Source organism: Lemur catta, chromosome 2 (genome assembly GCF_020740605.2).
Source record: "Lemur catta isolate mLemCat1 chromosome 2, mLemCat1.pri, whole genome shotgun sequence".
Classification (NCBI taxonomy): Eukaryota; Metazoa; Chordata; class Mammalia; order Primates; family Lemuridae; genus Lemur; species Lemur catta.
This window is the reverse complement of record NC_059129.1, coordinates 45,052,537-45,077,186: the sequence shown is the minus strand read 5'-3', so window position 1 is coordinate 45,077,186 and position 24,650 is coordinate 45,052,537. Positions and strand designations below refer to the sequence as shown.

Here is a 24,650-nt window from a genome sequence, read left to right as displayed (position 1 = left end):
CTAGGAGGCAGAGGCACAGTAAGCTCTCCTGGGCCAGATCATCATGGGTCTCATCTGCCACATATGGTAATGTGAACTTGTCTGTGAGCTAGGGTCAAAACTCTAGGATAAGGCTAGGTGCAGTGGCTCATGCCTGTAATCCCAGCACTTTGGGAGGCTGAGACTGGAGGATCACTTGAGGCCAGGAATTCCAGACAAGCCTGGGCAACATAGAGAGACCGTATCTCTACAAAAAATTTAAAAATTAGCCAGGCGTGGTAGTGCACGCCTGTAGTCCCAGCTACCTGGGAAGCTGAGGCTGGAGGACCCCTTGAACCCAGGAGTTCGAGGTTGCAGTGGGCTATGATCACGCCACTGCACTCCAGCCCAGTCAACAGAACAAGACCCTATTTCTAAAAACAACTACAACAACAAAACTCTAGGATACCACTGAGGGATTGGAAATTGGGAAGGGCTGAGGGCAAATACGCATTTTAGAAACCCCATCCAGGCAGCATGGCAAGGAGACCTGGCTACTGCTCTTATCTAGTTAGGAGGTGACAAGGGCCAGAATAAGGCAGTGGCCATGAGACATGGCCCTAAGGTGTGGATTTGAGAGTAAGCAAGAAAGCCCAATTGACTGGATTTGGTGATTGATTAGATATAGGGCCCGATGAAAGAGACAAAGGTTAATACCCAGGTAGAAGATACAAAGGCCTCAACCATGGCAGTAGCCATGGGGTTGGAAAAGGAGGGACAGATATGACAGTATGAAGGAGAATCTACTGGATTTGATTATGCATTTTGGATGAGGTGGGAAAGAGAGGGGAAGTGAATCTTTCTAGATTCTCAAATCTCTGTCTTGGGTAACAAGGTCAGTGAGGCAGAGAACATGGGAGAAAAGCAAGTTTGAAAGGCTTTGGACAAGTTACCTAATCTCCCTGAGCCTCAATTTGTTCATCTATAAAATGACAATAGAGATATCCAGCTCTTAGGGTTATCATGAGAATTAAATAACCTGGGAAACTGCAAGGCCTAGAGTAGATGCTCAAAAAACACTCTTGACTGATACTAACAGTGCTCATTCATGTGCCAAACACTCAATGCTCACATAACCCTATGAGGTAGGTACAATTATTATCTATTTTACCAGCGTGGGAACTGAAACGCAGAGATGTGAAGAAACCTGACCAAAGGCGATCAGTCAGTAAGTAGCAGAGCCAGCTTTAGAACCCAGGCAGTCTAGCTCCAGGGTCTACATTCCTAACCACTTCAGTATAGCTTACTGCCTTGGAACCTATAACTGGATTCAATGGCAGGAGAGATGCACAGACCTGAGCCAATAGTTCATTCCAACAGCAGTTTTTATTTGGAAATGTGCCTCCACAATTTGGTGGCAGCCTGGGGGCAGAAGGCCCCTGGCTTGTTTGCTTACTCTGTTTCGCAGCTCGAGTCATCAGGTCCTTTGGGCTAAAGCACAGGGCCAAGTTCTTGAGGACCAACATCCCAGACAGCCTCCCGAGTCTGGGGCTTGGAGCTGGTGTGAAAGATGAATCAGGTCCCGTCCTGGACTGTTTTATGTTTGGAGGGCCTGGGCCCCTGGCAGCAGGACCTCAGCTCCCTCTCCTAGCAGAGGCTGGTGTCACCCACAGGCCAGCTGTGGCTAGGTCCTGGTGGACACAATGTTGGGAGGAACAAGGGGCCAGGAGAGGCTAATTTTCTGGTGCTGGATCCAGTTTATCTTCCTGAGGGGTGGAAACCAGGACTGGAGCCTCATCCCCTCCATTGAGGGACTTCTGCTGCTCACTGCTGGTGGGTGAGGAGGTCCTGCTGCCCTGGGATCCCCAGCGGGTCAGACGCTTTAGGGAGGAGTCACGGCGGGCAAGCAGAGGGGGCTGGAAGCCTGTGAAGGAGCTGCTGGTGACAGGACGCTTATCTGGCAGAGAGAATGCGGGAAAGTGAGGAGGAAGTTGTGCACTGAAGAGGAGAGATAAGGGGCCTTGCCTCAGCCCTGGGGGAGAGGGGAGCTCCTGACTTTCAGTCCTACCTGTGCTGGCCCTGGAGACCTAGAGGTGTCCCTTGCTCTCTCCCTTCTCCCTCCCAACTCCAGGGAAAGCTCCAGAATCTACCCCTTCTCACCTCCAGGCTCAATGGGATGCATGAGCCGGTTCATCTGGACGTTCCAGTGTTTCACATTGGTGCTGGCCTGGCGCAACTTCCGCTGGGCAGCCTGTGGGGGCAGGGCCAGTGGGGAGTGGGTCAGAACCACCATTCATGGCAGGGGGTCTTGATTTTTTCAGGTTCACAGGTCCCTTAAAATCTGACCAAGGCTACTGATCAGCTCCTCAGAAAAACACATGCATGTTCATAAAGAGTTATATACATGAACAGAATTTGCCTCCAATAATTTCAAAAATGATAATGATAGTTTCTATTTATTGAGCAGCTAAGATGTGTTAAGGACATTTATTATCTTATTTAACTTACAGAGCAGAAATTAACAACAAACAAGTTCAAAAGAGGTTAAATGACTTGCCCAAGGACATACATTGAGTTCTAACCACTGGACTACACCACCTCTCCAAGCCCTAATGCAAGAACCTCTGCTCAACTTTCACAGAGCGATTAGCTCTGGGGTGGGGCTGGGGGTGGGGGAATTGTAGAGGAACTTTCCCTTTCTATATTACATATTTCTGTGTTTGAATTTTTTGCAATGACTACATAAGCCAACAAAGCAAAATAAAATTATCAATAGTAATAAAAATAAAACATTAAAAATTAAAATTAAAAAGAAAAACCATCTTCTATGATTCAGGCTCCAAGGAGTAGAGTGAAAGTACAGGGATAGCAAGATAGGGGATTGAGTCAGGTGTGGTAGCCCGCACCTGTAGTCCCAGCTACTTGGGAGGCTGAGGCAGGAAGATCGCTTAAGCCCAGGAGTTCAAGACTGCAGTGAGCTATGACTGCACCACTGCTTCCAGCCTGGGCAACAGAGCAAGACCCTGTCTCTAAAAATATATATATAGAGGCCAGGTGTGGTGGCTCACGCCTGTAATCCTAGCACTCTGGGAGGCCGAGGCGGGAGGATCGTTTGAACTCAGGAGTTCGAGACCAGCCTGAGCAAGAGCGAGACCCTGTCTCTACTAAAAAAATAGAAAAGAAATTAGCTGGACAACTAAAAATATATATGAAAAATTAGCCGGGCATGGTGGCGCATGCCTGTAGTCCCAGCTATTCGGGAGGCTGAGGCAGAAGGATTGCTTGAACCCAGGAGTTTGAGGTTGCTGTGAGCTAGGCTGATGCCACGGCACTCTAGCCCAGGCAACAGAGTGAGACTCTGTCTCGGAAAAAAAAATATATATATATACATATACATATATATATATATATATATAGGGGTGTGACCTCTTGTGCACTTTGACAGCCCGCGCAGAGCCGTGGGGCAAGGGCCGGGAGTTGGAGCAGGAGTGGTGGTGACCAGCTGCAGGCATCCTTGTTGTGTCCTCCTGAGCAAGAGGAAAGGGTCATTTGGAGCCAGCAGTTTCCAACTTCCTGGGGGTCATTTGGAGTTCAGTGAGAGCTGGGAAGAATGTTTTCAAAGGGAAATCTGGAAAGAAACAGCTCTTCACCTGAAAAATGTTAGCTTTGCCTCGATTGTGAATTCTTTTCTTGAGAAAGAGAATTACTATTATGTCACTATATTAATGAAAGAAGGGGTGGACATGATCATGATTCAGAATCAAGGAATAGTTGAGGCTGAAGAAAATGAAAGTTGGGAGTGGGTTCCTTAGGAAGAATTTCTTCCACCAGACCAGCTTTTCTGGGTACTACTTTGTTTAAAGGAACAGGCTATGATCCATTTAAAGAAGATTTGATCCATCTAGTAAGATACAAAGGAAATCATCTCTAGGTGACCAAGAACATTTCTTGATTTTGTTAAAAAGGATAAAAACAAAGTGTAGTTAGGGAATGAAAATTATCCACAGTTAAGAACAATTCCATTTTATCTAAAATGTTCCTTACGATTGCCAATTTATTTGCAGTCTCTTAATATACCCACCACCATTTCAGCCAGTACTTGAGAATTTTTTCTGAAATGTCATTCAGTTGTATTTCAGACAGAGAATATGTGAGATAAATAGTGACATGGTGGTTAATCTGATTTCCATATTTATCTATCATATTTACTGTGCAGTTTGTCATTACCAGCTTGTATGGAGTAGGGACAATAGAATTTGCCTTAGTGTTTCAGTTCAAATCCAAATCCTAATTCAAATATTGTAATTCAAACTTAAACACAGTATGTTACAGCATTTATCATGCTTATTGATTTACCTCTTCTATTTAAAAAAATTAAGGTGGGGGTAATATATTGTGCCTAGAGGGAACAGGACAGGCAATTAGGGTCTATTTCCCAGGTTTCTGATTGAGAACCTAAGCCAAGAGCAGTGAGATGAACCATCTAATCTGCATCTTACCACTAACAGGCCGTGTGATTTTGGATTTCTGAGATCCAGTGTCCTTATATGTAAAATGAGGAGATTAGACTACAGTGATGGTTCCCAAAGTGTGGTCTGGGGGTTCCTCATGAGCCTTTCAAGGGTACTCAAGGTCAGAGCTATTTTTATAATACTAAGATGTCATTTATCTTTGTCACTTTCATTGTTTCATGAGTGTACAGAGTTTTTCAGAGGCTACCTGATGTGCGATATTGTAACACACTGATTGCAGAGCAGATATGAGAATCTAGCTGTCTTCCATGAAATCAGACATTAAAGAGATTTACAAAAATGTAAAGCAATGCCATTCTTCTCGCCAAAGAATATTTTTGTTTTAGAAAAATAATTACTTTTCAAAAAAATTATTTACATCAACATGTATTGGGTTTTTGTTATTTGTAAATGATTAATACAAATTTTGGCCAGGCTCAGTGGCTCATGCCTGTAATCATAGTGCTCTAGGAGGCCAAGGCAGAAGGATTGCTTAAGCTCAGGAGTTGGAGACCAACCTGAACAAGAACAAGACCCTGTCTCCACTAAAAATAGAAAAATTATCCAGGCTATGCGGAGTGCGTATAGTCTCAGCTACTTGGGAGGCTGAGGCAAGAGAATCTCTTGAGCCCAGAAGTTTGAGGTTACAGTGAGCTATGATGACACCACTGCACTGTAGCCGGGTGACAGAGACAAACTGTGTCTCACAACAAACAAACCAACCAACCAAAAACCCACCTTCATCAAGATATAATTCACATAGGCTGGGCATGGTGGCTCACGCCCGTAATCCTAGCACTCTAGGAGGCCGAGGTGGATGGATCGTTCAAGGTCTGGAGTTTGAGACCAGCCTGAGCAAGAGCGAGACCCTGTCTCTACTAAAAATAGAAAGAAATGATCTGGCCAACTTAAAATATATATGGAAAAAATTAGCCAGGCATGGTGGTGTATGCCTGTAGTCCCAGCTACTTGGGAGGCTGAGGCAGGAGGATTGCTTAAGCCCAGGAGTTTGAGGTTGCTGTGAGCTAGGCTGATGCCACGGCACTCACTCTAGCCCAGGCAACAGAGCGAGACTCTTGTTTCAAAAAAAAAAATTTTTTTAAATTTCTCCAAAACAATTTTTTTTAATTAAAATTAAAAAAGGAGGCTTGGAAGAGTAGGAGGAGAAAATTTTACCCAGGTTAATAATAATGTTAACAAAAATAGCAGCAAATATTGCTTCAGTACTTACTACATACCAAATATCATGTATTATCCAGTTTAATCTTCGTAACAATGCTATTACCAGTTTCCTTTCCCAGATAAGAGACTTGAAACTCAGAGAGGTGAGGCAATTTGCCCAAGGTCACACAGCCAGCATATGGTAGAGCCAGGGTTTGAGGGAAGGCAGCCCGGCTCTGGAGCCTGCACATTAGCACGCTTATCCTGACAGTCTCCGTCCGGTCCCACCATAGACCTCACCTCCACGTCCTCATCCGCCCTCTGCCGGTTCTGCCGCACCTCCTCCAGCTGCTGCTGGGCCTGCTGCAGGGAGCGGCTCTGCAAGGCCATCTCCTGCTGCAGCTCTTCCTTCTCCTGCTGTGCGCGTTCGATGTAGCGTTCCTGCTCCTCCTTCAGCAGCATCAGCTGCTTCAGCTTCTCCTCTTCCTCCTCCAGCAGTCTGCCGGGCGTGCACTGTGTTGTCTCCAGTGCCCAAGGCACCTGGCAGGTGCTCAGCAAGCGGGAAGATGGGGGGTGGGGGGATTGGTGGGAGAACCAGATGGGTTCCTCAGGCCTACCTGGTCTGGGCGAGGCGCACGGCCTCCTCATCCCGCCGAGCTTTCACCTCCAGGTGCAGGGCCTCCTGCAACCGCTGCTGCATCTCCTCCAACTCCTTGATGCGCTGCTGCTGTCGGGCAGCCTCCTCCTTCTTCAGCTCCATCTCAGCCTGCATGGAGGCCCGGGCCTATCCAGGCAGGCGGGACGCAGACCCAGGTCAATGGGGACGTGGGAGAGGGAGAGGGCAGGTATGTTGCCCTTCCTCGAAGGCTCTGCCAGGCTGGGTCAGCTAAGCTACCTGGGGGTGAGGGTCTAGGAAATTCCTTCATGTCAGGGGTTCCTGATCTGACCCCTTTCTGAGAGCCTGACTGGGACACATAATGGTCCGTGAACAGATGTTACATGATGGAAAGGGTCTCAAGTTATTCCCTTCCTAACACCAGCCTGAGTAATAATAATTATATAGTATAATGCATAATTAACATATATTACATTATAATTAAATAATACATTAAATTATATTTTAATTTTATAATATATATCACCTCTTTCCTAGCACCAGCTTTAATAATTATTATATATATAATAATATGATATGTTATAATTATGGCTGGTGCTAGGAAGGATGTGATTATAATCATTACAACTAAAGGTTATTGAACACTTTATAAGTGTTTTCTTAATTAATCCCTACCCTACCTCTGTGAGCAAAGTTCCATTAGTATCAGCATTTTACTGATAAGGCTAAGTAATGTGGTGAGATCACAGGGCTCCTAAGATGCAGACCGGGCAGAGCAGCATCCACGTGTTTCGGACTCTAGATCCATCCAGATCTCTTAAATCCTCAATCTAATTGCCTCTGCACACTTAGTCCGCCTCCACCTGCGTCCTGCCTACCTTCCACCCTACATTCCCCAGACTGCTTTTATGGTAAACTCAGTCTCAGTTTAGCCCAACTTTGGTCCAAACTATTTTTTTTTTTTTTTTGAGACAGAGTCTTGCTCTGTTGCCCGGGCTAGAGTGAATGCCGTGGCGTCAGCCTAGCTCACAGCAACCTCAGACTCCTGGACTTAAGCGATCCTACTCAGCCTCCCAAGTAGCTGGGACTACAGACATGTGCCACCATGCCCGGCTAATTTTTTTCTATATATATATTTTAGTTGGCCAGATAATTTCTATTTTTTTTTTTTTTTAGTAGAGACAGGGTCTCGCTCTTGCTCAGGCTCTTCTGGAACTCCTGACCTCGAGCGATCCACCCGCCTCGGCCTCCCAGAGTGCTAGGATTACAGGCGTGAGCCACCGCACTGGCGGTCCAAACTATTAATAATGCCGAATCACACCTTTAGCTACTCCTTCGGTCCTAAGCCCCGCCCCCAAGCCCAGGTCTCCGAACCTGGCCCCGCCCCACACCGTCCTTCAGCTCCAGCCCTCCCTCGGCCAGGTTCTCGCCCCACACCCCTTTCTTGGCCACAGGTCCCCCCCCCCGCATCCCTCTTTCAAGCCCCAGGGTTCTGGCCCAGCAGTCCCTCCTCCAAACCCCGCCCCCGCGGCCCCGCCCGGCCCCGCCCACCTGCTCCGCCTCGCGCAGCTGGCCCTCCAGCGCCTGCTGCAGCTCGCGGTGCTGGCTGCGGCGCCGCTCCTCCTCCTCCTGCAGCAGCCGCTCGGCCTGCCGCTGCGCCTCCTGCAGCAGCTCCAGCTCCTGCAGCTTCCGCTCCTTCTCCTCCTGCAGCTGCTGCAGGCGCAGCAGCTCCTCCTCCTTGGCTGCCCGGCGCCGCTCCCGCTGCTCCCGCTGCTCGCGCCGCTTCTGCTTCAGGTCCTTGTGCAGCGACGTCTTCCCCTCGGCCTGCAGCCGGATCGCCATCTGAATGGCTGCGGAGCAGCGGGAGTGGGTCAGGCGGGTCCACCCTCCAGCCTCCCGCTGGGTGAAGGATTATCACCCCCTTCTCCCAGATGAGGCGCCGGAGGCCCAGGCAGACCCAGGCCGCCCAGCGGGCGCTCACCAGCCGTCCACTCCTGGCGCTGGCGAGTGTCTGAGGCGCTCATCTCATACGTGCGGGTGGCCGTCTTCACACAGAACATGCAGCGCTTTCCGTCGCGGTCTGGCAGCACCTGGGAGAGAGAGGTGGCCGCAGCCAGGCTGGCTTCACAGGGGTCGGGGCCTCACCTGCCCCAACGGTGCTCCAGCCCGAGCCCCCATCCCTCCTGCTGACCTTCTCCCCTGAGGACCCCTCCCATTCTGCCAGGAGCCTGTGTGGCCCGATATGGACGGTTAGTTACGGGGTCCTTGTGTCCCGCAACGCTGTAGCCTTTGTTTTTGAAGGCCGGGTGGGGCCATTTTCATCTTGGTATCTCTCCACATGAGTGTTTATGCAGATTGTGCTTGAACACTTCCAGTGACACGGTCCTAACTATCCATGACCACTCACTTCCACATAGCCCTGCCTGCTGAGAAAGTTCATTCATTCATGCCACACATGTTTTTGGAGTACCTACTGAGTGCCATTCATTGTTCCAGGGGTTTGGAATACTGAGGTGTGCCAACAGACCAAATCCCTGCCTCCACTAAGCTTATTCTGTGGAAAATAATAGTTACCGCCTATGAGCTTCTTATGTTCTAGAGTATGTACTGGTGTCGCATACGCATCATTTTCTTCTCTCCTCTCATATACCCTTGCCGGGCAGGCATTATTAACTCCACTTTAAAGAGGAAGAAACTGAGGCTCTAAGAGGTCCAAGACCTTGTCTACCTCACACTGCCTGTTAGTGGTGAAGCTGAGACTTCTGCTTAGATTGTGCTCTTTCCCTAGCAACACCTTATGTGACAAAAATGAACAGAACCTAGGATGGCTATAATAATTTTTTAAAATGTAAAATAAGTGTTGGCAAGGATGTGGAGAAATAGAAAGCAGAATAGAGTTTACCAGGGGTGGGGGTGGGGCAGAGAAGGTGGAATGAGGAGTTACTGCTTAATGGGTACAGTTTCTATTTGGGGTGATGAGAAGGTTTTGGAAATAGATAGTGGTGATAGTTACACAATATTGTGAATGTAGATCATTCACCATGATCAAGTGGGATTCATCTCAGGGATGCAAGGATGGTTCAACATATGCAAGTCAATAAATGTAATATATCACATTAACAGAACCAAGAACAAAAACCATATGATCATTTCAACAGATGCTGAAAAAGCACTTGATAAAATTAAATGTCCCTTTAGGACAAAAACCCTCAACAAACTGGATATAGAAGGAACATACCTCAAAATAATAAAGGCCATATATGACAAACCCATAACTAACATCATACTGAATGGGGAAAAATTGAAAGCCTTTCCTTTAAGATCTGGACCAAGGCAAGGATGCCTACTGTCACCACTTTTATTCAACATGATACTGGAAGCCCTGGCCAGAGCAATTAGACAAGAGAAAGAATAAAGGGCATCCAAACTGGAAAGGTCAAATTAGCCTTGTTCACAAATGATATGATCTTATACTTATAAAAACCTAAAGACTTCATCAAAAAACTGTTAGAACTGATAAATTCAGTAAAATTGGATGATACAAAAATCAGTAGCATTTATATACACCAACAGCAAACAATTTAGAAAAGAATCAAGAAAGCAATCCCATTTACAATAGCTGCAAAGAATATAAAATACCAAGGAATCAATTTAACAAAGAAGTGGAAGATTTATACAAAGAAAACTATAAAATACTGATGAAAGAAATTAAAGAAAACACACAAAAATGGAAAGATACTCTATTCTCATGGATTGGAAGAATTAATATTGTTAAAATGACAATACTACCAAAGCAATTTACAGATTCAATGCAATCCCTATTAAAATACCAATGACATTCTTCATAGAAATAGAAAAAAAAATCCTAAAATTTGTATGGAACCACGAAAGACCCCAAAGCCAAAGCAATCCTGTGCAAAAAGAACAAAGCTAAAGGAATCACATTACTAGACTTAAAAATGCTGCAAAGCAGGCCGGGCGCGGTGGCTCATACCTATAATCCTAGCACTCTGGGAGGCCGAGGCGGGCAGATCATTTGAGCTCAGGAGTTCAAGACCAGCCTGAGCAAGACTGAGGCCCCGTCTCTACTAAAAATAGAAAGAAATTAGCTGGACAACTGAAAATATATAGAAAAGATTAGCCAGGCATGGTGGCACATGCCTGTAGTCCCAGCTACTCGGGAGGCTGCGGCAGGAGGATTGCTTGAGCCCAAGAGTTTGAGGTTGCTGTGAGCAAGGCTGACACCAAGGCACTCTAGCCCAGGCAACAGAGTGAGACTCTGTCTCAAAAAAAAAAAAAAAAAATACTGCAAAGCTATAATAATCAAATCATCATGGTACTGGCATAAAAACAGACACATAGTCCAATGGAACAGAATAGAAAACCTAGATATAAATCCACAGCCAACTCATTTTTGACAAAGGGGCCAAAAACATACAGAGGAGAAAGGACAGTCTCTTCAATAAATGATGCTGGGAAAACTGGATAATCATATGCAGAAGAATGAAACTAGACCCCTACCTCTCACGATATGCAAAAATCAAATCAAAATGAATTAAAGATTTAAATCTAAGACCCAAAACTATGAAACTCCTAGAAGAAAACATTGCGGAAACACTCCAGGACATTGATCTGGGAGAGATACTTTGTGTAAGACCTCAAAAGCACAGGTAACCAAAGGAAAAATAGTCATCAGGGATCACATCAAGCTAAAAAGCTTCTGCACAGCAAAGGACACAATCAACAAAGTGAAGAGACAACCCACAAAATAGGGGAAAATATTTGCAAACTATCCATCTGACAAGGGATTAATAATAACCAGAATATGTAAAGAGCTCAAACAACTCAATAGCAAAAAAACCAAATAATCCAATTTAAAGAATGGGCAAAAGGCAGGGCATGGTGGCTCACGCCTGTAATCCTAGCACTCTGGGAGGCGGAGGCAGGAAGATCGCTTGAGGTCAGGAGTTTGAGACCAGCCTGAGCAAGACCCTATCTCTACAAATAATGGAAAAATTAGCCAGGTTTGGTGGCTTATGCCTGAAGTCCCAGCTACTTGGGAGGCTGAGGCAGGAGGATTGCTTGAGCCCAGGAGTTTGAGGTTGCCATGAGCTATGATGATTCTACTGCACTCTAGCCGGGGCAACCAAGGGAGACTGTCTCAGAAAGAAAATTTTTTTTTTGGTTACTGTATTTAATGCTACCAAATTGTACACTTAAAATGGTTAAAATGGCAAGTTTCTTGTCATTTAGATATATTTTTACTACTATTTAAAACATTGCTGTTTTAAGCCTCTAAAATAATAATGAACAGAGGCAAGGGAGGAAAAGGGAGAGGAAGAGGGAGAGGGGAGTGATGTTGAGGGAGAATAGGGAGGTATACAGCTGCCAAAGGGAATGAAATTTGGGTAAAGGAGAAAGACCTTTAAAAAGGATTTTTAGAAAGATTGGCTGTATAGTGTAGACATAAGCCATCTCCTCTGAAATCTTTAGCAAAATCCATATTATTCACCAATGACTTTGGTATTTGAATTGCAGTTTTGGTATTTTTAAAGTGCTGACCTGGATGAGAATAGCCTTGAGGCACCAGATATATTTGGGTTACATTAATCTAAGCAGAAATTTGTGTCACTGTGGTTTTTCTCCATTCAGCCTCTTACCCTCTTGTCTTTACATCACCCTGGGGGCCCCTGGGTGCTCCACCCCTTCCCCTGCGCCCTCACCTCTACACAGCAGTGTGCATCCAGCGGGATAGTGCCTCTTTTCTCCTTGCACTCTTCACTCCCAAAGTAGCAGAGGCAGCTGGGCTGCAGCTGGAACCAGCGTTCTGCCCAGTTCCGCCTCAGGTGCCCTCGCTTCCACAGATAGCCCTGCCAGCCAGAGTAAAGTCAGAGGTGTCACAGGTGCCCCCTTCAACCCTCCTTTGCTCCTCCCCTAGTTCCCAGCCTGGCTGACCTGCTTTAGGACATCCTGGATGAGCTCCTGGTAGACCTCGTGGATGGCCATGCTGAGGGTGTCCCGCCCCACGCCCCGCAGGCAGCGGCCTGAGTTGAAGAGCTCCAGGAACTGCCAGACGCTGAGCCCCCCGGTGGTCTGGGCTGCCTGGGCCTCCTGGGCCTCTTGGGCCAGCAGCTCCTCCAGCTCACCCAAGCTCACCTCCAAGCTCATGCTGCTGAGCACCTTCTTCAGCAGGTATTCCACCTGGAGGTGAAGGAAGGCTTGGTAACTGCAGCAGGCAGTGTTGCCAGCACCAACACCAGGGGGCGCTCCAATCTGGCTCCCAGAGCCTGGGCAGAGGGACCAGGGACAGAGGGTTGGAGGATCCAGAGGACCAAAGGCTGGTGGCGATCAGGGTAGAGATTTAGGAGGGGATCCTGGAGCCCTAGCCCCAACTTGGGAATTCTCTCCCCGTCCCCAACCTCCAGTCCCACTCCTTCCTGCCTTAAGTTGAGGGCAGGGTAAAGCTGGGTGCTGAGACCTGGGGGCCAGGCAGAGGCAGTGAATCATAGCAAGTGTCAAGGGGGTGCAAGGGCCCTATCGTCCCACAGCCTCACTCTGCATATGACAAAACCAAGGCCCAAAGGGGGAAGTGACTTGCTCCAAGTCACACGCAGCAAGTTGGGGGCAGCCAGGATTCTATTTGGATCTCCTGAATCACATTTAGGTCCTCAGTCCAAGCCCCCAAGCCCCAACCTGGGTATCCTTCCCTCATGGGAGGGCAAGGGGATTTGGGGTGGGGTTAAGCAGGGCAGGGACAGGAAACCCGTTACAGAGGAACCGGAAGTGGTGGTTGGGGTACATCCTGCTGCAGCTTGTTCTCACTGTATGTTGATCACAGAAGCGAGTGGCCTCCTGGCCTCTGAGAGGCCACTTCGCCCTGACTGGCAGGGATATGACAAGGGCAACCACATCCCCTCACCTACCCCAGGGGCTTCTTGGGAAACTCTCTTTAGGACTTTCTGGGGACTACTGGATCTCAGCTGGGCGTTTAGTGGAGGGTAGCAGTTCAGAGCCCAGGTGGTTCCCTTTCCCACAAACAGAAGCAAGGACAAAGCCGAGTAGAGTTCCACACGCTAGGGCTTCTTGTAAACACAGAGGCCCCCTCCCTGTATACTTAAAAGACCTAAGTTCACTCAGGCATCTCCAGAGCCACCAAGAGGAATAAAGGGTTAAAAGGCCCAATGGGGAAAAGAGGGAGAGTGCAGGCAGACAGGAGAATGGCCTCCCTGGCTTCCCCGCAAGTTAGGAGGTAGGGGCCAGACTCCTGGCCTCTGCTCCCAGGATGCCCTCTCTCTGGGGCCCTGGGCTGAGTCTGCCCTGGCTCTTCAGAAGAAAGAAGACAGAAAGGGAAAATCTGGGACCAGGGCCAGACTTAGTTGCCCACCTAGGGTAACGTCCTGTTTCAGGAAGTTCCCCTTATAAAGCACCCTTCCTAGAGTGCTACAGTGCCTAAAATCCCACCATTTGATCTTAAATCTTCTCATTTTAAAATGCTTAGTAATGTATCATACAGAATTTGCAGATCATTTTGCTACCGTGAGGGCCAGCAGAACCCTGATGGAAATATGATTTCAGTTCTCCTGGAAGAAGGCACAGTTGCTCTGATACGAGCAGTTGTAGGCATCTGGCTATAGCTGGGTGCGGGCAGGTATGAGCATGGGGAGACAGTGAAGAAAGGGGATGTGGGAAGGTACAGAAGGTGATTTGGCCTCCTTCATGGTTTTGCTGAGGCCTGGCCCCAAGTGACTCAGTCCCTGGGGCTGCCATCACCCTCACCTCATCAGGAACCATGATCAGAGGGTACTTGTCCTCAGACAGGAAGTTGAAGAGGCACCAGAGGCGGAAGGCATCCTGATTGGAGAGCATGCTGTTCCCGTTGCTATCTGCCCGATAGTTCTTCTTGGCCGTCAGTGTCCAGCACAGCTCATCAAAGTGCTCTTTAACAAAAGCCCCCTCCTCCACCTGCCACCAGGCCTGCAAGTCAGTCAGCTGCCCCACCCCTGCTCTACCACCCAACTAGGCTCCAGCTGGCTGTCCTGGGTCATCTATGCCCCTGCTTCCCACCCTGCCAAGTCCAAGGCTCTAACTCAAGGAATCCCTGAGCTGGTCCCAATCACTTCACCACCTCAACACACCCACACCCACTGAAGTCCCCTGATGACAGAGAAACTCCAGACCCTCAGCCCAGGGTAGAAAGAAGGGGAAGCCCAGCAAGGAGTTGACAGCCAAGAAGAACCTGGGAAGACAGTGACAGGTGGGAGGAGCTGGGGGGGGGATAGTATTGGTGGGGAATAGAGAGCCCTTTGTAAAAGTTATACATGGAAGCTGGAGGTGGCCTAGGCAGGGGTGGGGTGGAAGGTTACGGGAAGGATAGAGACTAGGGTAGAAATGAGGGACACTGAGGGTGAGTTGAGAGGGACAAGGAGGGGATAGGTGGCTGGGATGTGAGGGTGGGGATGGGAGAGCAGAGATGGACAGAGCGCAGAGAAGTGGGAGTTTATTGTGGGGAAGAGCTAGTGGCAAGGCCTTAGGGTGCTGGCCAGGCTGAGGAAGTAGAGAGAGGTTAGAGGTGCCCCCCGTAAGCTGGGCCCCACCTTGTCCAGGATGTACTTGTTGAGGTAGGGCATGTAGCCCTGGCTGGACACAGGGCCGTCGTCGTCATCTCGGAAATGCTCCTCCAGGGCCACGGGGTCATGGGGGATGTGCAGGACTGTGTACAGGTTGTGGGATAGCACCTGAGACAGAGAAGAGTGGCAGTTTGCCTTCCTGCACCCCAACCAAGACTGAGCCAGAGGACTGCCCCCCGTCACCTATCCCCAGCCTATCCTGCCTGAGTTCTCTGCACATACAGTTCTGTCCAGTAATAACGAAAACTTATACACTGTGAGCCAAGCACTGAACTAAGCACTTTACATATCATCACTTAACCCCCATAAGAACTACTCATATCCCCACTTTATATATGAAAAAAAACCTCAACTTTCTCACTCAGGGTCATAGCTGGCCTAGCTGGGATTCAAACCCAGGCAACCGTAATCTTAACTATTAATACTTCATTAGGTATGGGTGTCCTCTTTCTACAGACAAGGAGACCGAGGCTCAAAGGACTCAGTAACTTGCCCAAGTACTCACAGTGAGCAAGAACTTCGGATTCAAACCCAGCTCTGTCGGATTCCGAAGCCCAAGAGCTTCCCACAACGCTGGGCTGTCTGCAGGGAGGCAGTCCGCCAACCCAGGGCAGAAGCCCCACATTTACCATAGTTTCCATCAAAGACTCAATGTCCAGGCTACAGTGTGCCCAGCACCCAGGTGTGTCTGCTCTGGCAAGGGCCCCTCAAAAGACTGAAGGGAGCTGGAGGGGGCTCAGAGAAGCGTTATGAAAGCTGGTCCGTCATATGGGGAGGGCAAGGCTTGAAGAGATAGTGGTCATGATTGTGTGCAGGGGAAATGAGCATTTGTAAACAAATCCATGACATTAGGACAAAGGGGTTTGAACAAGGAAATCTGCTGAAAATAAAAGCACCTTGTAGTAATTTTGTCATAGACATACCTCGGACACTGTGAATGATTAAAACTAGTTACTATTGCACACTATCTGGCTGCCACTGTATGAGGTGCATTTTATACTCCATTTCTAGTCTTCACAACCACCTCGATACACAGATATTATTCTTCCTGGTTTTCATATGAAGAGATGAGGCAGGGAGAAGGTGACAGCAAATGGCAGAGCTGAGGCTGGAACTAGATGTGCCTGGCTCCAGAGGCTGCCCCCCATCAGAACATGGACGCTGCGCCTCTCTCCACAACTGGATTGTGAACCTTGGAGATAAGGGCCCCATTAATCTTTATGTCCCTTAGCACCTACGTCCTCTTCTGCACACCAAATGCCATCAATAAATGCTGTGTTTGAGGGCTTCCTCTACCACCGGCAGTTCACCATGGCATCAGTTCCTTGCAGACAGGAGCTGGCACTGTCTCGTTCACTTAACTCCCCTAACAACTATTCACATCCCCACTTTATAGTGAAAAACTCCTCAGCTTTCCCACTCAAGGTTCTAGCCGGCAGAGCTGGGATTCAGACCCAGGCAACCATAATCTTAACTACTTCATTAGGTATCAGCGTCCTCTTTCTACAGACAAGCAGAGGAGGGGGAGAAAGCTTTGAGACTTTCCCCCCAGTGTTCTCCTGGGCCTCAGGTTCTCCTTGGCAAAGTGAGAAGGTAGGGGCCCAGCAAAGGGGTCAGTGTTTCTTCATTGTCCCATTTCTCTCTGGGTAGCCATTCCTGGAGTTTTTGTTATATCAGCCAATAAATACTCTCTCCCTTAAGCTGTTTGGTTTCTATCACTTACATATCTAGAAAAGTCTTGCCTAACATATCTATGGTCATAGGATACCAATCTCAGTCTAAGGGGTGCCACTGGGTCAATGCCCAGCACTTAAAATCCAGGGTGACTGACTCAAGAAAATAATGGCAAACATCCACTGACCACTTCTGAAGTGACAGGTGTTCTAAGAGCTTTGCATAGACCCATCTGCTGTCTCTTTTCCAACTACCCATGTCCTTATCTTCCTTCAGGACTCTTAAAGCACATCTTTGAGGAAGCTTCCTGCATAGCCCCAGGCAGATGGCTACACTCAAGTGAAGGGAAGGCAGGGACCTTCTCTTTCTAGTTGAAGGGCCTTGGATAAAACCCTTCACCTCTCTGAGCCTCAATTTTGTTGTCAATAAGACAAGGGCTCGGCCGGGCGCAGTGGCTCACGCCTGTAATCCTAGCCCTCTGGGAGGCCGAGGCGGGTGGATCGCTCGAGGTCAGGAGTTCGAGACCAGCCTGAGTGAGACCCCGTCTCTACTAAAAATAGAAATAAAAATTATCTAGACAGCTAAAAATATATATAGAAAAAATTAGCCGGGCATGGTGGCGCATGCCTGTAGTCCCAGCTACTCGGGAGGCTGAGGCAGGAGGATCGCTTAAGCCCAGGAGTTTGAGGTTGCTGTGAGCTAGGCTGACGCCACGGCACTCACTCTAGCCTGGGCAACAAAGTGAGACTCTGTCTCAAAAAAAAAAAAAAAAATAAGACAAGGGCTAAACCCTGCTATGGAGAGGGGTTGTGAAGATGGAGCGAGATGACATGTGTGGAATGCCAGACTCAGGTCTGCACAGAGAAAATGCTAGTCTCCCTCCTGTATGGGAAGTGCTGCTTTTTTTTTTTTTTTTTTTTGAGGCAGAGTCCCACTCTGTTGCCTGGGCTAGAGTGAGTGCCGTGGCGTCAGCCTAGCTCACAGCAACCTCAGACTCCTGGGCTTCAGCGATCCTCCTGCCTCAGCCTCCCGAGTAGCTGGGACTACAGGCATGAGTCACCATGCCCGGCTAATTTTTCTATATATATTTTTAGCTGTCTAGATAATTTCTTTCTATTTTTAGCAGAGACGGGGTCTTGCTCTTGCTCAGGCTGGTGTTGAACTCCTGAGCTCAAACAATCCGCCCGCCTCGGCCTCCCAGAGTGCTAGGATTACAGGCATGAGCCACTGTGCCCTGCCCTCTTTGAATTTTTTTAACCAGTAACATATTTTACTTTCATAATAAATTTCTTCTTTAACATAATATTCTTCTGCATTCTGATTTTTTTTTTACCAGGAGCGTATGTTGTCTTTATGACAAAATTTTAAAACAATAGAGATAAAAAACAAGAGTGCCATTAACTACTGTTATTAATTTGCCCTGTTATTAAATTGCTCTGTAATAATATTCTTTTGCTGTAAACTGTTTGTGTGAGCATTTCTGGGTGTTCTACATTCCTTGAGGGCAGTAAGGACTCTAATTCCAACCTTGACTCCAGGGATCAGTATAACATCCCCTGACGCTGAATGTTTCTGACTGCGTCCTCAAGTCTAACTTAAATGCTCCAGTGGTTTCCCATCATGTTCAAAGCAAAAGCTCCAGTCCCTCCAGAGGCCTCCAGTCCCCACGTGACCTGGCCTGCTGTGCCTTCTCTGACCTCATCCCTCTTGTTCACGTCCCTCCAGGCACTCTGGCCTCCCTGGTGTTCCTACAACAGGCTAGGCATACTTTTACCTCAGGGCCTTTGCACTTGTTCCTGCAGCCTGGAACATTCCTCTCCCAGGTCACCTCATGGCTCCCACCTTCTCCTCCTTCCAATTTTATTTAGATGTCATCTTCTCAGGGAGGGCTCCCTGATCACTTCATTTTTTATTTAGAGAGGGGTCTTGCTATATTGCTCAGGCCAGTCCTGAACTCCTGGGCTCAAGCAGTCCTCCCACCTCAGCTTCCCGAGCAGCTGGGGCTACAGGCGTGCGCCACCACGCCCAGCTAACTTGATTTAACTCTACAACCCAGTCCCTCTGACCTCCACACTCCCCACCGCTACTTCTGCTTATTTTCCTTCATGGCCTGTATCATCTTCCATCACACTGTACGTTTTATTTAGTTCATCATCTGTCCCCTCTGACTAGAATGTCAGCACCAGGGTGGAGATTTTTGTGTTGTGCTCACTGCTGTATCACTGGGCCTGGCACACAATGGATGCTCAATAAACATCTGTTGAATATTCTTAAATACTTCGTGGGAAGCAGCAGAAAAAATACAAAAGCCAGGCAGACATGGCTGATATCTCTGAGCATATTAACCTCACGAGGCTTCAGCTTTCATTTCTAAACACGGAATTTGCGGAGATACCGTAGGAAGCCCACTCCCACCCCGGGCTGGAACCTGCCACGCAGCAGCCCACGCTTACTTGAGCCACTCCCCTCCTTGGTTCACTTGCCCACACTGTCCTCTAAGGCCTACTTAGCCCATCTTTCTCACCTGCACCTTTTGCCATTGGACTCTGAGGAGCCCGGGAGAGAGACTCTGATCTCTGTGGGCTGTCAGATATGAGGACAAGGAGGAATTAAAGGCTCCGGCACTCAGGGCTCAGGGCTTCTCCTCAGAGAGGAGAGGCAGACCTCAGACTGCCAGGCTTCCTGTGCCTGGGTGCGAGCAGGGCTGTGGGTGGGGAGAGGGTGTGACTAGGGGAGGACTCATGCTGGAAAGGAAATGGCAGGGGTGGAGGAGCGCTGAGCAGGAGCTCGCTTGCAGATCTCAATCAATCCTCAGCCCCGGAGGCAGAGACTCTCATTATCCTCATTTTACAGAGGAGGAAATCAGGCTCAGAGAGGTGAAGTGTTCCCCAAGGTCTTGTTCCAAAGTCCTGCTCTTGATCTCCACACTGCCCCGGCTGTGACTGAGCAGCAGAATCGCCGAGGAGCTGATGAAACTGAAGTACGCCCGCCCCACCCGACCTACTGACTCAGAGTTTCCAGGGGTGGGGTCCAGGTGTCTGTATGTTTCATAAGGTGCCATTAGGGCTCCCTCAGAGAGGTTTCCAGTCTCCCACACCCACCTAGGCAGTCCCTGACCTTTGGGTCAGCTCCACTGACCTTTGAAAGGCTCTTACTTCTGGAGGCACGTGGGGGAGTAGTTCTCCTCTGGGGACTTGGAGTCCTCTAAGAACTCAAGTGTGGGCATCAGGGCAGGTGTCAGGTCCATGTTCACAAGAGTAAGTCAGTAGGGGCTGGGCACAGTGGCTCACACCTGTAATCCCAGCACGTTAGGAGGCTCAGGTAGAAGGATCACTTGAGGCCAGGAGTTCAAGACCAGCCTGAGCAACACAGTGAGACCCCCGTCTCTACAAAAAATACAAGAATTAGCTGGCATGGTGGAGCGCACCTGTAGTCCCAGCTACTAGGGAGGCTGAGGCAGGAGTTTGAGGTTGCAGTGAGCTATGATCATGCCACTGTCCTCGTACCTGGGCAACAAGGTGAGACCCTATCTCAAAAAAACAAAACAAAACAAACAAACAAACAAAAAAACCCAAACAGAATAAGTCAGTACGGACTGGTTCTGTAATTTCCAGCCTTCAGGATCCTGGCTGAGCAGGGAGTAGATGCAGATATGGGGGTTTGGGCATTCATAAAGTCACCAAGCAATGATTTCACAAAGAATGAATACTCCCTCCCCCTAAACGGACTATGGTCTTTAAATGAATCTAGGTACCAAAGGATCCTTTTCAAAGACACAGATCCTTTTAAGAGTTGCTGAGTGTATTCTAGTGGGTACTAGAGCATAACTACAATCATGGAGCAGCATGGGGAATTTTAAAAGGTGGGACTCTCTGAATTAGCTGTGTAACCTGCTGGAAACAAGAAGGGGCTGGAGGGGTTGCGTGTGGGCATCAAAGAAAAGATAGAGGCCCAGAGAAGGGAAAGGAGAGGCTGCATCAAGGACCAGTTTCACCTACTGGATGTACAGTATTTAAGTTATTTTCATAGGCTGGCTGGGTGGCTTGGTGATCCCCAGTTCAACACTCTTGGTTTATAGATGAGAAACTGGAGGCTCAGAGATGGGCAGTGACTTGCTCGAGGTCAGCCAGCTGGGAAGCAGTATAGATCCAAGCCTATGTGGCTGAGTCAAGTGCTCTGCACATCATTAAATCATCCTCCCCTCCCCATGCCCACATCCTAGCCCTAGGAGAGCAGCAGCACATAGGGGTCAGGGCAAAGGCTGGAGCTGTTCTTAACTTTTCCTCCATTAAGGGGAAGGTTGTTGTCCCTCTTCAGAGGAGGCAGAGCCTGAAGCTCAGAGACTCTCAGTGGGAGAGAGACTCTCCCTGGGCTCCAGAACCGCCTTGAGTGTCAGCTGGAGGCTCAGAAGCCTGAGAGGCCCCTGTACATCCTCCCTCCCTTCCCCCAGCTCCTGCCAGTCCTGGGGAAGTACTAGGCCTGCTGCCCCTAACATCCTCACCAAGCCAGAGACATACTACTCCATCTGTATCCCCACCCCTGCTGCCTGGTAGTCAGGTCAAATTCTCGGCTGATCCTCCATTAGGCCTAAAATCAAAGCTGTTCCTCTGGGGAAGAGGGTGTGGCCATTAGGAAGCCCGTCATTCCCAGGGGCTCCCCTCTCTACAGCCCTCTGTCAGGATGGCTACTCATTCCTGTAATTTTTTTTTTTTTTTTTTTGAGATACTGTCTCACTTTATCACCCTGGGGTAGAGTGCAGTGTTGCCATCATAGCTCACAGCAACCTCAAACTCCTAGTCTCAAACGATCCTCTTGCCTCAGCCTCCTTAGTAGTTGGGACTACAGGCACATACCACCACACTCAGCTAATTTTTCTAGTTTTAGTAGAGACACGGTCTCACTCTTCCTCAGGCTGGTCTTGAACTCCTGAGCTCAAGCAATCCTCCTGCCTTGAACTCCCAGAGTGCTAGGATTACAGGCGTGAGGCACGCCACTGTGCCCAGCCACTCCTATAGTTTTTTAGAGGAGGTTCTGAGGACCCACCAAAAACTCACAGCCCTCAACTCCTGGGAAGTTTTGTGTTGAACCTAAATCCATCCTGGGCAGAAATGTCATTCCTATTGGTCTATTTTCACTGTTCTCAACCCAACTGTATGAAAGCCACTATACTTTCTACAAGAATTCAAAGAGAGGAACACATACATCTGGTTCCCCACCCCCAAGCCTTCTGTTGTCCAGGGAAAACAATCCTGACTCCATGGGCTTTTCTTGGGGGACTTGCTGTTCTTCCTCCTCCCTCTGGCCTCATCCTGGGTTTGCCCAGGATAGCCAGTGGCAGCCCCTCTACCAACACATCAGGGGAGAAGCGGCAACTGTCACACACAGATGTAGCCTGCCCTGGGCTGGTGCAGGTTTCCTGCCTGGTTCCAACCAAGGACAGTTTCAGTAAGAACAGGCCAACCCCAAGATCATTCCCCTTGTCCCTAAGTCTTTTTTTGGGGGGTGGGTGGGCCTTGCTTGTATATCTCTCTCATCTGTTGCCTTTTGACCACTTCTCTATTACTCCTTTGACGTTCCGGAATCCCCACCCCCAACACTGTCACTACTTCCTCCCATTCCAGCATCCACCACGATGGGCCTGGGGGAGAACTGCTTGCTCCATCCTTCTCTCCTGTGACAGGAGCTCTGCCATGCCTGCCCTACCTCCACTTGGCCCCTGAGACTCCCACTGTTAGCTCAGCTTTCCAGAGTGGACAAGTTTTATGTCAAGTAGGGGTGACATCTACCATTGATCCTGTGTGACCAGAGACGTTGCTGGGCTCAATTTGAACTGTGAAGTGGTACAAAGACAGTTCAAGTATGCAAGCTCCCCATGGAATCTTCCCCAGAAATACTCAACCTGTGGAGGTGGGGAGTATCGGCCCAGTTAGAGACCTAGACAGAGGCTCCAGTTAGGAGGCCTTATTGGTTGATGGCACCAGGAAAAGCGGAACCACTTGAAGCCTGTAGCCTCCCCCCCCATGTGAGGATCACAGAGAGCCCGGAGACATCGCAGGAGCCACAGGTAATGGAGAGGTGGCAAATGGTACCTTGGAAGCAACAAGCCATGGGGGCTGGTATTGTCCTGGCAAACTATTAAAGGGGCAGGGTGGGAGGCAGGTGTGGGGCACAGAGTCTGCAGGGATGGACTCCAGATGATCAACTTTTCTCCCACCTATACTGAGAACCCAACTAGATGACATGATCTGCGAGATAAAGGATTTACGTAGGACGTAAGGAAGGACCTGACTGCTGGGAGGTACTCCCCAGGTGACAAAAGGTGATACTCCTCGGGAGAGTAAAACATCATTTATTAGTTACTCTAAATCCAGCTAAGGGACAGATTATAACGTAGGACCAGTTTGGGATATCCAAGTTCATCAGGTCCAAGTTCAGCAAAGTTGGGGGTGTGGGATGCGGGTGGGACAGAATAGGCATGTCTCAGGTTTCCAGAGGGAGATGGAGGTTTAAGCATGAAGGTTTCCTTGAGACCGTACTCCTCCTTTGCGGGGGTGGGGCCGAGGTGACACCCGGAATCTAGGGCCTAGCCTCATCCTGGGCATAGAGCCTCCAGTAGGGCAATCAGATATCTGCAGAGTGAATGGATGACCCCCAGGTCCTGGAGAGCTGAGGCCTACTTTGCTCCTTTCTCCCAGTGCTCCCTGGTTCTAGCAGCCTAGGGCCTTGCTTCCTCCCTAGCCAGGGTAGGGAAGGCAGCATGAACTGACTGGGGAAGAGGTAGAAAGACTTGGCTTCCCAGGCATTGTTTAGGCCAGATGATAGCAGACAGTCACCAATGGGGCTTTTACTGGGCTTAGATTCCAGGGCCCCCTCACCTGAGGTCTCCAGGCCCAAGCTAACAAGTTTCCCAGCCTGGTGTTTGTGGGTGGAATTCGGTCCTTAGTCCTTGCCCGCTCCCAGCTCTGCACCATCTGGGGGGCACAGTTCAGCGGGCCAGACTGGTTCAGGAGTCGGGGAGGCCCTGCATGCCTCTTAGCTCCAGAGGAAGTGACCGACAAGTAGTGGCTAACTGTCTCTCTTGAAAGTCAGGAGGAAGAGGCAAGAAGGAGCAGGCTGCATGCCCAAGCATGACTCCGGGGAGACGTTTGTGCTCATCACATGGAGTCTGGTATGTGGCCTGGCTCAAGGCCCTCAGAACCCCATGATGCCCTCCCCCCGCCCTCCAGACAGACAGTTGGGGAGCCCGGTTCTGGGCAAGGGAGCTGCACGAACCCCAGTAGGGCCTCTGCATGGTGGGCAGCAGCCTCCACCAGGCTGTTGGCCCAGTTACCAGTACTGGTCCCTCACCCCAGGCTGGGCCACTGGATGCCTGGGTGCCCCCAGAGTAGCACGGTGTTCACGCCTGGCTCCCAGGCGGCAGGGGCTGGTATGTACGTCTGCCAGCCTCCCCTGGGTCCCGGGTGCCCCTCACCTTGAGCTGGGACTTGGAGACCTTGCCACTCTTCTCCACGTCCAGCGCGGTAAAGGCGTACCAGATAGACTTGAGCAGCTCCTTGCGCAGGGCCATGGCTGAGGCGCCCGCCCGGCCGGGGGCGGCTCTCACACTAAGATCCGGTTTCAGGAAATGCAAACGGCTGCAGAGACCGCAGAGGAGCCGTGGCGGAGCGAGAGCTCCACCTGCCTGCTCTCTCTGGCGCCCTGTGCCCGCAGGAACCTGGCCTGCTGCTCTTGCAGTGCTCAGTGGCCCCACTCCCCACACGGGAACTGGGGAGCTCTCTGAGAGCTAGAGCCCTCGTTCTGTGTTGGCCTTGCTCCCTGGGCATGTGAGGTCTTTTCAGAAGCCTCCTCAGCCTCAGGGCCTTCTGGGGCTCCCAGAGGCAGCTTGCTGGGGGAGAAAGCAAGCCCATCCTAACTTTGGAGTCAGATGGACTGGGGGTCTAGTCCCAATTCCACACTTACCAGGTGGGAGGCCTTGGATAAATTACCTAACCTCTTTGAGCAGTGTCCTCATTGGTAAAGAAGGAAGAATACCTGAGTTGTAAGCATGTCTGAGAACAGATGCAAAGCACATTGTAGGCTCTGGATAAAGCGTTTCTTTTGCCT

At 49.4% G+C, this 24,650-nt stretch overlaps 1 protein-coding gene and 1 pseudogene across 2 annotated transcripts; one reads left to right on the top strand and one right to left on the bottom strand.

The window, feature by feature from the left end:
- Positions 1-1,325: 1,325 nt before the first annotated feature.
- Positions 1,326-24,169, bottom strand: DEF6 (DEF6 guanine nucleotide exchange factor). Of its 2 annotated transcripts, none has more exons than XM_045543563.1 (11): positions 24,019-24,169; positions 14,841-14,981; positions 14,023-14,208; positions 12,202-12,447; positions 11,970-12,116; positions 8,228-8,336; positions 7,798-8,096; positions 6,248-6,414; positions 5,931-6,129; positions 2,119-2,209; positions 1,326-1,915 (listed from the first exon to the last, which is right to left on the bottom strand). In XM_045543563.1, the coding sequence occupies exons 1-11, from the start codon at positions 24,112-24,114 to the stop codon at positions 1,692-1,694; spliced, it is 1,905 nt and encodes a 634-aa protein (XP_045399519.1). In that variant the 5' UTR covers positions 24,115-24,169; the 3' UTR covers positions 1,326-1,691. The 2 variants fall into 2 exon arrangements, with proteins under 2 accessions (XP_045399519.1, XP_045399520.1); XM_045543564.1 differs by lacking the exon at positions 24,019-24,169 and adding an exon at positions 19,686-19,878.
- Positions 2,254-3,889, top strand: LOC123632270 (annotated as a pseudogene).
- Positions 24,170-24,650: the final 481 nt, after the last annotated feature.

Coding starts and splice junctions, on each gene's coding strand:
- DEF6 (XM_045543563.1), bottom strand. CDS start 24,114: ATGGCCCTGCGCAAGGAGCTGCTCAAGTCTATCTGGTACGCCTTTACC. Junction 14,209..14,840: donor ACAAGTACATCCTGGACAAG/GTGGGGCCCAGC, acceptor GCCTGGTGGCAG/GTGGAGGAGGGGGCTTTTGT. Junction 12,117..12,201: donor TCCAGGATGTCCTAAAGCAG/GTCAGCCAGGCT, acceptor TCTGGCTGGCAG/GGCTATCTGTGGAAGCGAGG.